This window comes from Acanthopagrus latus, chromosome 4 (assembly GCF_904848185.1).
Source record: "Acanthopagrus latus isolate v.2019 chromosome 4, fAcaLat1.1, whole genome shotgun sequence".
Classification (NCBI taxonomy): domain Eukaryota; kingdom Metazoa; phylum Chordata; class Actinopteri; order Spariformes; family Sparidae; genus Acanthopagrus; species Acanthopagrus latus.
The window spans coordinates 25871320-25888821 of NC_051042.1; the positions used below are offsets into that span (position 1 = coordinate 25871320).

The 17502-nt window shown below is 42.2% G+C and overlaps 1 protein-coding gene across 1 annotated transcript; it reads right to left on the reverse strand.

The window, feature by feature from the left end:
- Nucleotides 1–6169: 6169 nt before the first annotated feature.
- On the reverse strand, nt 6170–17274 carry abcb10 (ATP-binding cassette, sub-family B (MDR/TAP), member 10). The gene is made up of 14 exons (XM_037096056.1): nt 16304–17274; nt 14991–15197; nt 14167–14369; nt 13085–13219; nt 12561–12707; nt 11097–11232; nt 10867–10962; nt 10469–10678; nt 10293–10372; nt 9974–10154; nt 9726–9769; nt 9506–9540; nt 9351–9409; nt 6170–9235 (listed from the first exon to the last, which is right to left on the reverse strand). The coding sequence occupies exons 1-14, from the start codon at nt 16752–16754 to the stop codon at nt 9042–9044; spliced, it is 2178 nt and encodes a 725-aa protein (XP_036951951.1). The 5' UTR covers nt 16755–17274; the 3' UTR covers nt 6170–9041.
- Between the last annotated feature and the right edge of the window lie 228 nt (nt 17275–17502).

The window sequence follows — 17502 nt, forward strand, 5'->3', positions numbered from 1 at the left end:
TGCTGCTAGTAGGCCGCATCCAGCCTTAAAATGGGAAAATGCTGCTCTCATCTGAACAGATTTAGACCCCAGAGAGAGCCAGAGGACCCGACTATTGACTGACAGGTGAACCAGGAACAGAGCTGCAGCCGCGCATCGCCGATTTAGGATAATCAATACACGTCACGATGATCAATACGTGAAATCACAATTGGTCAAAGCTGAGGAGGAACGTTCTGCATGGAAACAGCTTCATGTGTGCGCTTCATTATTCCACTCTCAACATGTCAGTCATACATCTGACAGATCATATGTTATTAATTTCATTTCATACTGCAGCCTGATTGAGTCTAATGAATGATGAGCCGATAACTGGAGGCCTTTATTAATCCATTTGTCCCATCTTCAACTTTATGTGTGTGTTGACATGTTGTGATACAAATCAATAAGATTACTGATGATTGCACGCAGAAGATCTTGTTATTTGCAAAATGGGACCCAATTTTCTTGATTATGTAACACCTGCAGTTTACTTTTTTTTTTTCATGTGCACATTATTTTTTAAATGACCTCAGTTCAAAGTCTGCCCCTCTTCAGAACCACATGCCCTGAGATCCACACAGATCCCTCTGAGTCTTTTTGAATAAATAAGGAGAGAACCACTGAAACAGCCAACAGCTGAAACCGTATCTGCAGGAGCTACTCTGCTCTGTCACTGGAGCACCAGGATTAATTATAACTCTGCTGGAGGAGGGGAGCTAGCGTACGTGTGCACGTGTGTGTGTGTGTGTGTGTGTGTGTGTGTGTGTGTGTGTGTGTGTGTGTGTGTGTGTGTGTGTGTGTGTGTGTGTGTGTGTGTGTGCGCGCGCACTCAGGAGAGAGAAACCCAGCGTGTGTACATGCACATGTGTGTGTTGTGGTATGAGAGAGCAGAAGGAGTGGAAGAGGAGGTGTGAAGGAGCTTAAATGTGATTAATAAACTCAAAGGAAAAAGCAAGAATTGTAGAGAAAACAGGCAGGGATGAGTTTAAAGAGGCAGAGAGACTAAATCAGACTAAATCAGACTAAATCAGACTAAATCAGACTAAATCAGCTTGATCTGGTGAATTAAAAGAGGAAAGAGACTCTAATGACAGCTGGAGACTCCTCGCTGAGGGTGACACATGTTACAAAGACCTAAATAAGTCAAAATCAGTTCAGGGTAGCAGCTGGATGGAACATCAACACAACAAGAGATGTTTGAAAATGTAGCTTTTTGTTTCATAACTTCCAAAAAAAAGTTTTAGACAAGAAATTCATAATTCAGAAGAAAAGTCAGAATTTTAATGTTTACAATTTTTTTCTTAATGAAGTAATAATTCAAACTCAGAAATATTTAGGACAAATGAAGATCTTTCTCTTCTGATTCAGATTTCTTACTCAGAACTACATAGCGCACCTTTAAAGAAATAATAATGTAAAAACTTTTTTAAAAATAAATAAAATCATATAATTTATTTGTCTTTATTTAAACGAAAATCATTGAAGACTAATAAAAAAACTTTAAAAAAAGACATTTGGTGTTGGTAAGGTGTCGTAAGTAATCGATTATTCCCCTAAAATGCATTAAAATTAAAGTATCAAGCCTGATTTGATATTTTAAGGAGTAGGAAGTCAAAGTAAAGGTCGCTAGAAAATAATAAAGTATAGATACTTGAACTATATACTTGAGTACAATAAGTAAGTAATAAAGTGTTTTCACTGCTGGCAACTTAACCCTTAACCTTCTGGATAAACACAAGCACATGTCTTTTATGATCTCGTATTATAACCTAAAGGTGTTTTCATGTGGGAGCAGATCAATGTTAACATACAATATAATCTTTCATGACATAGATTCTAAATAAAGCCACAAAAGGAAGCATCAGTATTGATTGTAAGCAGTCTGATCGGACATATTCACTGCCTGTGTGAACACAGATTTATGGACAGTGGCAGGAAGAAGAGATCTTTAGATCTCCTGTACCTATTTTGATTAGGTGTTAGTTGAGCGGTGGTGTAAACTTTCATTAACTGGCCCTGCAGGTTTTCACAGAGGATTGTTTCTCAAAAATACAAATTTAACATTGTGGTAATATGAGCTGTCGGCAGGCAGGGAATCCTCACTGATTCATTAATGTGTCAAGAAAAGCAGAGAAAGAAAAGGTTGGAGGGGGGGAATCTTCGAAATCAACAGGGAGATCGGGTGAAGATGTGGAGGGTTGTATGCGTGTGTGTGTTTGTGTGTGTGTGTGTGTGGAGGCGCTGGGTCAAGGGGCGGGAAGGTGGGGGTGGTGGGTGGCTGCAGAGCAAGGTAGAGCTACTTTTAAGCACTTGTGAGCCGTTTTGGAACCAGAGGGCCGTTGAAACGCCTAAAATGTAAAGGGGCTGGCAGTTGTCGGGGAGCAACAGAAAGAGGGGAGAGGAGGTCAGAGGGGCCGAGGGGGGAGGGAGAGCCGCGGGGGGTCTCCTGGAGAGAGGAAGGGGAGGAGACAGAGGCAGGTGGCAGCAAACATGAGTTCAGTCTGTCAGAAGACGTGAAACACGCGGCCAGCTGAGGGAGAGACTGTGGACAGGGAGACAAGCTTTAGTGTGTTATCGTTTAGAAATACACTGTCTTTTTTTTTTTTTTTAAATTTCTTTTCTTTTTTAATTATTATTCAAAGTGTTAAAGTGATCATGTCATGTATTTTAGCCAGTCAAAAAAAAAAAAAAAAAAAAAAAAAAAAGGTGAGAGAAGAGTGCACAGATCTAATGGATGCTTGATTTTGCAGCCCGCCTGCCTCGCTGCCTGTTGGGTTAGATTTTTATTTCAGTCAGAGCTCTCTGTCTCTCTCTCTCTCACTCTCATGAGAGCACAGAGGGTGAGAGTGTCAGAGAAAGTAAGAATAGCACAAGCCTCGGCATTCAATCGCTGGAACCAATACACTGGCTGTACACGAGGGTCCTACCTTTTTAAGTGTGGCAGGGTGCTCAGTGACTGTGCTGCACGTACAGACAGGACTCTTGTTGGAGCTCTGAGTTAGTTTCTCAGGTGTTACAGTGAAGAAAGGCCGCGGACACAGACACTACTGATACTGAGGATGTTGTGAGTGGACAGGTAACAGTGCTTAGGTTCCTATTTTTTTTTTTTAAGCCATGTGACCAAATGTACATTATTCAACAGTCCTTTGCATTAAGACAGACTTGTGGATAAGTGAACATCCTTTAAGAAGCAGTTCCCCAAACTCTTCCTGTTCAGCTTGGTGTTGTTGGTGATGTGCTGCGCAAATTAGCCTCTTGCTGACTCTGCACTGCTTTCTAATAATGCCTCCTAATGAAACACAGTGGGGTGAGAGGTGTTGGTGCCTTTTGGCCACTCACGTCTGAAGTCAGTCCAGACATCTACTACAGTAAAAAGCCATCGGTCTAATCTGTAGTAGAGGCTGGTGTTTGGTTTCTGCTTCATGGCTGACAGACAACAACAAGAGGTGTGGAGGAGCCGGTCCCCAGCAGAGACACAGGAATGGGAGTGGGACCTCTGATCAGTGGGACTGTTGGGCCAAACTGTCCCTATGAAAACTTAAAATCTAGATGAAATGATGCTTAATGAAGCCACTCTCTGCATTGACTCCCACCAGCTGTGGTGGTGCGGCATGGATGAGCGATCAAAACACCACATGAGATTATAAAGAATCATTTGTTTTCTGGACCAAGCTGCTCACATTACATTCACTGTCCCATCCCCTGACCAGTAAGGCTTTGTGTTACAAACAACACGCCATCCCATGATTTTGTTGTGTAAGGCCGAAAAGGGTCAGAACCTCAGTTCCACTAGTTCCTCAAATAGCCCGGGGGCAGATACAGAGAAAAGCAGAGGGGAGCTGCAGCACATGGAGTTGGAATTGGAAACCCATGCAGGGATGAGAGGCAGCGTGTAAGCTGCATGAGCCAGCCGGGCAGAACAAGAACACAACTGCTGCCTCCGCTGGAGGGCTTGGTTTAGTTTTTAGGACAACACGAGCTCAAAGGTCAAAAGCTCTCACACTTCTTCTTTTTCTTCGTGTTCACCATACAATGTGACCAAAGTTGAAGAATGAATATTAATAAATATGCCGAGAGGGAGAGTTTAATTCATCGAAATACTCAGTGGTATTACACAGCATGGCTTGTGCCTGCACTGTTTTGAAAATGACTGTTCTATCACACCAAATACACACATGACCATGATTTTAAATATCTTACCTGGCTGATGGATACTTGATTAATCTTTATAAACTGTTAAATTTCCATAAATGTGCAACACACAATCAGGACATAGGATTGATCAACTGATCGCATTAGCAGGCAGGACTGCAGCTGATACAAGACTTTTCACACATAAAAGGGAAGAGACCACATCACACTAACTTTTGCTGCCCTTCTCTGGTTACCTGTGAGTTTTACAATTAATTATAAGACTTTACTGCCTGTTTTTAAAGTCTTGGATGGTTTGGCTCCTGCTGTGATCTGTGATTTGCTGAATCTATGAGCCCGGCTGCTGCTTGAGATTCTCTGACAGCGTCCGTTGTCCCAGAATCTGGACTTGTGACCAAAATGTGACCAGGCCTTTGCTGCCCAGACATCCCAGCTGAGGAACTTAAATCTCTTCTAGAAAACTCACTTTTATCATACAACTTTTTCTCTATGAATGGTATATATTTGTTTACATTTTTTTCAGCCTTGTCCATATCTTCACATCTGTGTTTTACTGTGTTTACTATATGCATCAGTGTTTTTTATTGTCAAGCACAAGATAAATCTGTTTTGAAAGGTGCTATATAAATAAAGTAATCAGTATTGTTATTTTACATTTACTGCTTTGCCAGGACTGGGTCAGGTCTGTATGTGCCAGGGAATGTAACAATGTGCAGAGTCTATTTACACGAGAAGCTCAGCACACTGTCAACACATCTCGACCAACAGCTGGACACACATTACTCATATCATATGCATCAAGTTTTATTTAGGCACAGTGTGATAGGCTGGATGAACATTGATCCCACACTGACCTGCAGCGAGCAGCGAACCCTTGAGAGCCCCTCTGTGGCTTTAAGCCTAAAGCAACATCGCCACCTACTGACAGCCTGACGCACTGCAGGAAACACTGGAAGTTTAGATAAAACAGTGACTCTGTCTCCTCTGTCCATCATTTAAGGCTCCATAGGGGAGTGGTGAGTTAAGGGATCATTTTAAAGGAACAGTTCATTCCAAATTTTGAATTCAGTCGTTATGTACTCAACCCCATGCTGATGGAAAGCAAGATCCCAAACTGATTTGAAAAGACTTCATCTCCAGCCTCAATGTGTGGTCATGAACACATTTCAGGCAGTAGCTCAATGTTTTAGCTTAGCAGCTACAGCGTACTTTAAAAAGGCTGCAAACACTGTCTCTTCAAATGAACTGTGATCTCGGGGTTTCAGAGGACTTGGACTATGCTGGATGAGCTGCAAGGAGCCATTTTGTTTCTGTTTTGGTCATTTCTGAAAGCAAGTCCCCATCTATTTGAGTTGTTTCGGATATAGTGCAACACTGTTTCACAGCAAAGCTCCAGAAATATTTTCTGGACTAAAAAGACACTTCACTTGACTTTCCATCAGCATGACAGTGAGTAGATAAGTAGACTAAATATTAAATACTAATATATATATATATATATATATATATATTTTTTTTTTCACAGAAAATCAACATTTAACAACCATTTAGCCCTCCTGTTGTCTTCAGATTCTGTATATACAGCCTGTCCTCTGGGACAAAAATGACCCACTCTCAATCTCACTCACCCACTGTTTGAACTTTGATCTTCAAAAGTTGTGTATGGGGTTGTGGAAAGGTGATGGTGCACCTGCACGTTTTAGTTCTGTCTGAGATCAATCAGCACTGTGTGTGTGTGTGTGTGTGTGAGTGTGAGTGTGTGTTTTTGTAGTCTGTAACCGACTCTATGACTGTGATTTTAACTGTCAGGTCAAAAATGACCCAAAGACAATGTTGGGGTCACTTTAGGAAAAGTCATAAAATTTCAAGCTGAAAAAACAACATTAAGGTGTTTTTTCTTTTTGGGTTCAGATTTAATATGGTGTACAGTTTATGTTTATGTGCCTCAACAGAACAAGCAACCAAAGACAGCTGAACAACAAAACCCACAAAGAAAAACTATTAATATCTCACTTTATTTACTTTTACATAGAAGTATAATAATTTAACAACCACAAAAATAATTAAAAATCTATAATGTATCATTTAGGCCATATTATTTAGAACTCATAACATACAAGTAAAAAAAAAAACAAACACCAAAACTCTTCTGGACATGTTTCCATCAGTATCTGAGAGACTATCAAGCATCATCCATGATCAGCTTTAGTCTGTGGTGAGAGGTTTAGAGTGGTGAGAAGATTTTTTTTTAAAAACTAAACATAACTTCTTTAAATTACATCATTTTAATAAACCGACCTCCACAGGACACACAAAACTAGACGTTCAGAGAGGATGTTCAAGGCATCATTTTGAAGTAAAATGTAACTTTAAAATAAAGACACGTAAAGAAACCAACTGGCCTTTTAGGGGAAATAATTCTAGCAAAAAGAAAACAAAGAACATGAAAATAGTGCATGATAAATCATCTGCAGTGTACTGTCTCACAAATTATACAACCAAAAAGTGATAACTAATCTCAGACAAGGTTAGTCGACTATTAAATTGGGCAATAACTAATGATCAATGCTGTGTCAGTTTATCCCAACACTTCCCCTCCTTTATGATCAAGACTAAGTCATCTTTATTTCTGTTAAGGGGCCACAATCCAGTTTTCAGAGTCTCTATGCAGCACTGACTTCAAATCATGAACGAAAAGTTACATTCAAAATAACTCAAGTTTCTAATCCCTGTGGAGAAAAAACAAACATTTAACAAAAAGTCCTTCAGAGATGTGCACTTAAGTTTTCAGTCTTTTCAGTCAGTAGCAAATTTTAGATTGAATTAACATATCAGGAAGCTCCTCCGATAAAAGTCAATAAAAGCACAGGAAAACTTCAAAAGAGATTGATGTGAACAATATGTGATCATTTGTAAAGATGTGTATATATCCTGTACCGTGCATCAGTGTTTGCTTCTCAGAAATCATTTAATCTTGGTTCACCAACTTTTGCCATAAACAAAATGACTCATAGTTGTAAAGTCAAAACTGTCCCAGCTGCACTGCACACACCTGAGCTCAACAAACAGAGGATTCTTTTCCTAATTCTGTTTTAAAAAAAGGTTTGGGAGATTATTCACAAATGTTTAGTTTAGTCGTTTTTCATGAGAAAAACACCCAATCTACAGTCCTGTTAGTGCTGCAGCAGAGGGCCTTTACATGTCTGGCGTTACACTCCGGTCTAGACTCCCCCTGAGCAGTGAAGTGGGCCATTTACCTTCCAAATATTTACCGAGCAGAATCATTACCTCTTAGTCGGGCTCTCTCAGCCAGCTATAATATTTAGCTGGCTCAACAGCTTTGTGGCTAACGTGTACGTGAGTTCAGAGATGTTTATGTAGAAGTTAATGCTGGCAGAGTGCGCGTCCCGTAAACACCTACCAGTTCACACAGCACGGAGGGGACAATCACGTCACCGACTGACAGATGATGGACAGTATACACACTCACATGTTTGTAACAACTTGTAATGGTGGTTTCTGTTTGACCGACATTTAAAGATTAGGCCAAGACACCTGAAAGAATACATTCTTGACATTTTGAAGACACGATGAATTGAGGATTTTGAGAGTCATGACAATGTACAGACCGCGTCCGGCTTTGATTTACCCTTCCTATGAGGGAGCAGCAGAACATCAGCCAGTGAAGAAGCTGTCTGGCAGGCCTCAGTTAACCCTCACAACCTGCTGTGCACACATAATTTTGTTTGACAAAGAAAAGATGGTAACAGTATGCACTTTCAGGGCCAGATAAAAATGAAGAGTGAACTAGAAATAAGGCTGCAACTAATGATTATTTTCTCTGTCAACGACTTTTCTCAATTAATCGATTAGTTGTTTGGGCTATAAAATGTGAAAAATAACCAAAGATATTTAGTTTACGGTCATAGAAGAGTAAAGTACCCAGAAAATATTCACATTTAAGAAGCCGTAATCAGAGAATCTGAACTAAATTACTCACCGATCATCTAAATAGTTAATTGTTGCAGCTCCGACTGAAATAGCACTTTTAAGATGGCGCACATGACATTCAACAATGTTTCATGACATAAGTGCACATTGATCTGTGTCCTTGTGTTCAGATATGTGAGAACAGTGCTGAGTCCAGTTTTAAAACATAGTGTAGATGACAGAAATAGCTGCTTCATTTGGCTTGTTTCAACTCTACAATGATGTCACGTTATATAAAAAGGATCTGCTTGAAAAAATGAAATAAAAATTAATAATAAATAGACACAAGTTCATAAACAAACATATATTCAGCTGTTCTGCATATATCAGACTAGACTGCTTTTGGTTTGGTTATGAAAATCAAAACCTGATGACAGACAACAGTGTCCTTCAGCAGATTGACACCATCACACCAACACCTCAGTGATTTAATACAGAATTTGAGCTTTTTCCCCAAAAACTCTGGTAGTGATAGTGATTCAGATATGACATGTTGTCTCGGAGCGCGCTGTGTGAGGAGTGCCGTCTTCCTGATGTGTCCTTTTCACTCTCAGGTTCTTATTTGGTCCTCCTCATTCATTGTAGAAGTAGATATTTTCAAAATAAAGCATCTGAAGGAACTCCCTTATCCATATTTCAGGTCTTAGGTCTTCACTGTGGATTATTCCGTCTCTTTCCTTTAAGCAAGGAAAACAAAATCCCCTTGTTTTTCTCAGTGGCTTTCAAATCTCCAACTCCTCTGGAAAGTTCTACTTTCCTGGAGCTTTTGTTTCTCCCCTCACCTCTGACTGGGGTAAAGCCAGTTGTTTTTCGAGCCATTGATCTCACCTCCTGATTTCTCCCTCATCCTCATCCACTGGTCTGTCCTCCCTGTCTGCTCAGCGAAGCGCTCGTTGCTGCTCTTCTTGTAGAAAGGCCTGCTTCTCCATCAGTTTTCTGAACAGCCCCTGCCTGTTGCCTAGCAGCTCGGCGTGCCGGCCACACTCGACCACCCGCTGCTGGTCCAGTACGGCGACGGCATTTGCATTCTGGATGGTGGACAGACGGTGAGCGATGATCACGACTGTCCTGCCTGTTGATTGGGCGAGAAGAGCGGGATACAATAAAACAGGAGAAACAACGAATCTCAGGAGTAATACCATTCGTCATGAAGTGGAACTAATTTGAATGACAGAGAGAGTTTTTACCTTCCATCAGACGCTCCAAGGCTTCCTGGACCAGGAACTCATTCTCAGCATCCAAGGCACTGAAGAAAGAGAGTTGTTCAGGATTGTCTTCAACAAAATGACCTAAGATGTGTCTTTAACTAGCACAATAACACACTGTTTCTTGTCTTTCTCACCTGGTAGCCTCGTCTAAAAGCAGGATCTTGGGATTCTGTGTGGAGAGAGAACAAAAATAGGTTTCACGCAAAAACAAGAAAGCAGAAGCCGGAGTGATTAGATACTGATGAACATGAGAACATCCACCTCCTGTCATTACAGTCTGGTTAACTGATAACAATGTTATGTGCAGATGACAGGTGTGACCATGAAACTGTAAAAAGAGTGTGTTGTACTCACCCTGAGCAGAGCTCTGGCTATGGCTATCCTCTGCTTCTGACCACCTGGGTAACGAAATGTACAATTTAACACTGTACACACATACAGGCTTCATCTAAATTGGCTGTATTGCACTGTATGCCATTATAGTTCACGGAATAGTTTACTTTCCATGATCTGAATAGAAATAGAAGATTGTAATCCTGCTATGATACCAAACAATGTTGTCTTTGCAACACATTTCTGTCGAGTCTCTGCTTGTGTCTCACCTGACAACAGCACTCCCTTCTCCCCCACAACAGTGTCAAATCCTTGTGGAAAAGCCTGGATGAAATTATAGGCGTTGGCCACTCTGGCTGCCCTGTAGATGTCCTCCGTGGTCACAGCTTCTGGGTCAACCGCACCGTAAGCTATATTATCTCGTATAGAAGAAGAAAACAGCACGGGCTCCTGGGACAGAGGTGAGGGGAGGAGAAGGAGAATGTGAGAAAGATTAAGATGTGAGACACAAAGCATCCACCCTGTTTGTGTGTTTGCTATGAGACCTGCTGAACGAGAACATAAACAAGTAAAATACTAATCTGTTACCTGGCTGACAGTCCCAATGTGACTCCTGAGCCAATAGGGATTCAGATCTCTGATGTCATGACCATCTATGGAGATCATACCTGAAGAAAAGTGCAGTGCAGATGTCAAAAAAACACCCATACTTTTAAGTTTGTCATCATAATTTTTTGTCTAATCACGCAGCAGCTTCATCTCACCAGCGTCGGGGTCGTACAGTCTGAGCAGCAGTGACACCAGGGTTGATTTTCCAGATCCACTGGGTCCCACCACGGCCATGATGGTACCGGCTGGGACCATCAGATTAAGGTTCTGGAAAATAGGAGCATCACTGCGGGTGGGGTAGGCAAAGGAGACGTCACTGAACTCCAGCTGACCCTTCAGCTGGTCTGTAGGGAGCACCAGACCTTCTGCGGAGGAGTAAAGGAAAATGGAAACAACAACAGAATGATTGTTTATTTCACTTCCGTTGTTGTGTTGTGGTTTCCACATTTGGACCGACACTTCTGGGCCACCGTACAAAGTCTTCTGAAGTGATATCATCCTGTGTGTGTGTGTGTGTGTGTGAGAGATTGTGTGTATGTATGTGCCTACTGACCATTCAGAGGAAACTCAGGCTTTCTGTCCAGCAGCTCCCACAGTCTGGTTCCTGCTCCAAACCCCTTCATCAGCTCAGAGTAGAATGAACTCAGACCTTCACATCCAGCAGAAATACAAAACGCCATAAATCATCAGAAAAACAGTTTAAACGGATGTAAACGGAACAGATTAAGGAAATTCAGATACAAGGGAAAGTGCACATTAACCGTATCTACGAGTGTCTGTCACCTGCAATGCTGATGCCCACCCAGAAGGTGTACATGAGGAACGATGAGAGCTCTCCCACAGTCATGTGCTGGCTGGCCATCAGAAGGCCTCCTTTGTACAGAACTGACAGGATCATGATGTTACCACTGAGACCAGTCTGAAACACACACACACACACACACAGTTATTTGATTACTACAACATCTGGCATCACTGCTGCTCCCTGACAAAGCACTGATTACACTGATTACAGCCTATCTGGGCACCTGCTGGATACGCTAACTGTAGAGTCATACCAGCAGTCTCTCTCTCTTTATATCTGTTCCATACACCAGTTCAATGAGGGAGAAATGTGACTTTCATCAGCCTGATATCATTCGAATCAATGAAACAGCCTGGAGGCTGGTGATGTAGCGAGGACTGACACCAGGCAGTACAATAGTGAAGGTGGACAGAGAAGAAAATAACATGTTTTCAATAATCGAGTTTATTCTTTCATTTACAGACTCAGCTGCCAGATTATTAATGACTGACACCCAGTTAAATCTAGTCCAAAACAATAGCCCTACAATAAACCTGAGTCCGTCATCTACTACACAGTTTTTGTTGTAACTGTTTTAGATTCAATTTCATGGTCATTTTGAAGGCTGTCACAGAGGTCACAGTTTCTGGTAGTTTAGATACCACTGCTGACAGGAATAGAAGTGGACAATTAAGGCTTCATTTTATCCAACCTTAGTAACGTGTTTACACATGGAAATGCATACAGGCGTAGTGTTAAGGTCAGGAAGAGAACAAAAAAAAACCTGTTTTAAGCAGTAAGGCTTGGCAAGTTGTGTCACAAAGCTGTTCAAACACTGCCCAATCTCTTTAAGCGTGCACTGTCTGGCCCCGTATGGACGATTGGATAATACCTTTTAATGGTGAAACATCCTTCATTTACCAACAGGTCGGGTGTTGTGGTATTGTGACAAACCCGAGAGACGACCAAAAAGCAGAAGCCTCTGTGCAACACTGTCCTAACTGTGGATTCTGTTTGCATCACTGACAGGACACACAGCAGTTTGCACAGCGATCTCTCTGTGTCTGTTTGTTTTTTTATCCTGTCCATGTGAGGAGTGTGCTCGAGTTTTGCTCTTGTGAGTTTGTGTAGTCTGATGAGACCAAATCTATTCCAAATCTGTTTAATTTTGTTTTCCTGATTGTCCACACAGTAATTTCCATGTTTTGGTCTATTCTGTACTTGCAACACCCATGCACGTGTGTCCATTCTGGGAAAGGGATCCTTCCATTATAACAATTCCTGTAACAGCTTCTTACAAGTTTTCCATGTAAAGAGTTTTTTGGGAGGAGTTCTTCCTTATCTGAATCAAGGGTCTGAGGATAGAGGGTCTCATAAAGTACACAACTGTGAGGCCCCTTGAGACAAATTGGACTCTTGTGATATTGGGCTGTATACATTTTACTGACTTGACACACACTTACCACTCCGAAGAAGCCAGCTCGTAGTACAGCCTCCTTCCTGGCCAGACTGAAGACCTGGTCTGTCTTCTCCGTATACTTGTTGACCTCTGACAGCTCTTTACCGAAAGCTCTCACTGTCCTCATGTTGCTGATGCGCTCCTCTGCCAACTACACACACACACACACACACAAACAGTTTAACAAGGACTTTATATCTACAAAAATCTGATTATGAACATTGCACATTCACCCCTACAAATTTAATTAGACTACCACAGGCAGCGCAGTATTCAGGTATACACACAGCTAAGGGACAGAAAAACAGTGTGGCTTTAATAAGTATATGTATAAAATATAGTCAGTATGAAGGAAGTTCAGTGTAAAGCATCACTAAAATTGTATAAAAATGCATTTTGCCACAGCTTCCTTTTTTACAACGACCACATCCTCAAAGAATTTGTTTTATTAATCCCTGAACTTAACTATAAAACCTAGCATGCAATTCTAAAACAATTATTTGATATGTGCGTATTTGTGAACCGTACCTGCGTGGCTTGCGCAAGTGCATCCTGTGTGCGTTTGGAGATGGAGCGAAGGTATCTGCCGTAGAAGATAGCAAGACCGGCTATAGGAGGAACAATCAGCAAAACAAAGCTGGCGAGACTGGGGGACACGTAGAACTAGAGGAGGAGAGAGAAAGGACAGTAGGTAATGGAAATAGATGGAGTGGGAGATGAAAAAGAAAAAGGAGAGAGATTTCACATCATTGGCCCTCATCAGTTATCACAGTGATTTTTTTTGTTCATTTCCTTGAACCTTTTTTTACACCAGGAAGTCATTTTACTTCCCTGAAAGAAGGTCATCAGACATGGAAACAGAAAAAATCCTGTTATGCAAAGGAAGTTAAAGCATGAGTTAACAGACCTGTTTATCAAGAAATATCTTATCAGTGAATTCTGAGAAAGTGGAGGCTGGTGACAGAACATAGTCAGGTGACAGTCATTACAATTAAACTCTCAACCAGCTGTTTACAGGTGAACTCGCAATGGGCATCTGTGTCGGTATCTGTCAGAGTTAGGTCAGGGTGTGGCAGCCATTCAAGAAAATGTTTCCATTTCCTTGTTATTGTTAACCTGTTTCCCAACAGCACTATAGTTTACCAGCAGTAATGTGCAGGGAAACTCTCAACTGACAACCGCACTGCATGAAAAGACGCAGACAAAAGATGGCACGACGACTTCCTTGTACTGTCCAACTAGACATTCACACATCTACTCTGCTGTTAACTGAGTGTTTTTTTTTTAAAAAAACCCTGACGGTTGGTTAGCTCAAAACTATAGATATATATGTTTTTTACTCCCTAATATTTGTATTGGCTCCAGAAATCGGGTATCGGTCAGGCTTTACACAAAACAATAGACACATTGTGGGAGAAATATGGATTTCTGTGGCTTCTGCCCCTCAGTTTTCAATAATTATCTTAAATCTGGAAGTATTCAAACACAGCAGTAGTACAATACATTTATCCCCCAGAATAAATGTATCATAAAGGATGGCAAGTTAACTAATCCGTCTTTCAAACCCATCCTGACCGTAGACAGCGTATCACTCTAAGGGTCGTACCCACCATCATGCTGACACCAGCAGCTGCCTGGGCGACAGCTCTCAGCCCGTCCGACAGGTTGTCAGTGATGGAGCGGCCGACCATGGCCGTGTCAGCAGAGAGGCGGTTGATTAGCTCGCCGGTCCTGCTCCTGTCGAAAAAGGCCACTTCCTGTGTGAGGATGGAGGAAAAGACGGAGGCACGGAGATTGCGAACAATCTTTTGGCCTGAAGAGAGAAGAGGAAGGACATAAACAAACGCTTGACAAGTGCACACATTTCAAAGGAATCTTTGAAAACTTTATTTCTTGTTCTGAAAGAAAGAAGCTAGACTTTGTCCAAAGTTTAGAAACTTTCCTACCTACATCACTAATTAATTCTTAGTATCTCGTGTGTTTAATCCATCTACAAACAAAAATGTCATCGTAAGGTTGTCAGGAAATCAATGCCACTGGCTGCTAGGCACCAAGAAATCTTTATTGCAGCATTTCTGCTTGTGGATGGATTATACAAACAAGATATGTCATGCTAATTACATAGTGACCTTTAGAGGAGCTGGTAGGTGTATCTGTGAACTTTCTCCTGCTTCCAGTTGTCATGCTAGGCTAAACTTACCATCTGCTGACTCTTGCTTCATATTCAATGTTTCATTATCATCATCAGTCTTTTCATCTTACTTTCAAAGTATTCTTTAACAACACTCACTACACTGAAAGTTGTTGTTTCCTCCTGTTATTCAGTTCCTCACCGAATCGTGTTGACATCAGTGTTTTGGCAGTATGTATTGTGAAGTGTGATTTTCTGATCATTTAACTGAGCTTTTTTGTTTTGTTTGTTTAATCATCTGACCTGAGGACTGCATGAGGTAGACTCTAGCAGCGTTGGCAGCACCACCGACCAGGAACACTCCAGTCAGCATGATACATAACGATGTCAGGGAGGCTGCCATCGTCTCCGTGTCTGTTCCAGTAGTGTAAATGGTGTCAATCACTTTACCCAGGAGGAACGGAGCTGACATAGTTACTGCGCTGGAGACAGTCAAGAAGCCAATAGCAGCTGGTGTGGATACAGGAGAAGATACACTTTAAAACACATGATAGCAGAAAACAAAATACAGGGCTTATAAACTTATAAAAAGGATGTCTCATCTTCGACTTTGGAAGGGGCTATCCAGAAACACCTGATGAAATGCACTTTTGAGAGTTTTCCTCAATTGCATATCATAATCGGTACAGCTGCAGCCTGTGCCAGGTAATCAAAACAATTTGACTAATGCAGAAGTTTGTAATCTGGGAGAACCTGTCTCCAATCAAGGTCAGATCAGGTCACAATGTAACTCGCAGCCACTGAAAAAACATTAAAGAAGGAGACTTGGAAACACTACAATGTCCACCTGTGGTACAATGCAGTGAGGTCGACTGTTGTGACCGGTGAGGAGAAACTGACAGAATACGGCCGTGTGCATCCAAGTGTCAAAATCACAAAGTTCATGCTCACAGACGGCTGTGGTTTGAACTGCTTAAAAAAACAAACAGGAAACGACTACTTTGGTGAACTAAAAATCAATCTCCTGTGTGTCAATACAAAACAATGCTGACTGTCTCCTCTCTTAACGGTGTTGTAGGAGTGGTGGCAGGGAGCAACTGTTGGTATTTTGTTCCGTGGTTTTAATTTAGGCTCTGATGCTACAAGTGAGTGCAGCGCTGTTGTTTACATGCAGTTATTTGATCATGATTAAAAGGCTACTATGCACTGGGTTTAATGCTTGCTTGTGTCTTTAAATTGCGTGTTGTTATCTAGATTATAATTCTCTGTGAAGGTCTATGATGCCATGGTGGTAATAGTCTTACTGTGGTGGTCTGCCACTCCTGAATAAATACATGTAGAGGAGACAGTGATGCTGCAGAGAGGCAGCTGTGTGTGCATCCTATTCTCCATTGTGGTGCATGATGAAACAGCTAGTGAAAAGAGAGTATTGACACACTCAGTTAAAGCTCCACAGACTTAAAAATAATAATAATTGAAACCCTTTTTTCAGTCCATTGACGTCGTGGGAGCTTTTTCCCAGTGTCAGACTGAAACTGGCAACTGTGCTCTTATCATTAAAATGAAAAGCCTGTGGCGGCTCGTCCACACATTGGTGGTGTAATCACACAGTCTACCTGCCAGGCTCCATCTCTCCGGGTGGGCAAGTTGCAAGATCCTCCTGACATCCTCCACGGGGAGCGTGGTCGGTGTCTGGCCTTCCTCCGTCTCCGTCTGGGTCTTCACCGATTCGGTTGGTGTCGGCGAGGAGGCGGCTGAAGAGCTGGCAAAGGCAACAGGTGTGTGTGTAAATGTCCTTGCTCGGCCTGTCGTCGAGTGTGCACAGACGACAGAGAGACCTCTGAGCGGACTGCAGGGCAGGACAGACACGGTGGCCCCGGGTGAGGACAGGGGGAAGGCAGGAGCCGGCTGGACGGATGGTCTGACCCCGGTTGACTGTCTCTTCCTCCGGAAGGCGGCTGAGAGGGTCAGCCGGTGATCCAGCCACAACAACCGAGGTTGTGTTAGCTTGAATCTGGACAAGTGCACCCCGTGAGTGCACCTTGACATGCGAATTAAAAGCCGCATCGTAGCTAAATACAAGTAGTTGCTAAGTTTGACACAAGATGAGATTTAAAAGTATCCCTTAGCTGGGTTCAGTCAGTGATACTGTCGAGGTGATTCCGGTTGAGCTACTCGGAGAAACATTTTAGCCCCCAGTCGAGGTCAGCGCACCACATCCACAGCCGAACAGTTTCAGAGGTCCTTCCCGCTACATTGTCGAATTTAGACCGTTATTGTGTGTTTTATCTGCGCCTGACAGCCGCCGTCACCCAGTTTATCTCTTATCAATGAGCGGCTACCGACACCCCGCCTGTCACTGTCATCTGTCGCTGAATATTTGGTCGGCAAGCGGGTGGAGTCGAAACGCTAGCCGCCGTAGACCGATTAACATCAAAATCCACTCCGAGATATGAACGTAATTCCCCTAGAAATGGTCTTAAAAGGGTAGAAACAGGAAAGGTGACCCTGGTTTGGATCGCAGGTACACAGACACACGATTCCTCCTCTTCGACGGGGGAATTCAATGGCTGATCATGTAAGCAAACTTTCCCAGGCGTAACCAAACCAACCCAGAGCGCCAATGCAGTCGATAGTTAATGCCTGGTGTTTTGTGAATGAGTTTGAAAGGTTCCCCAAAACAAAATGTGTCTTCACATGTGTAAAGAAAGAACAAACAGCTAATAGAATTTCTATTTATCATATACATGCGTACACATGCTGCCTGAGAATGATGACACGTATGATATTAGCTGTTACTCTATTGTCAAACAGC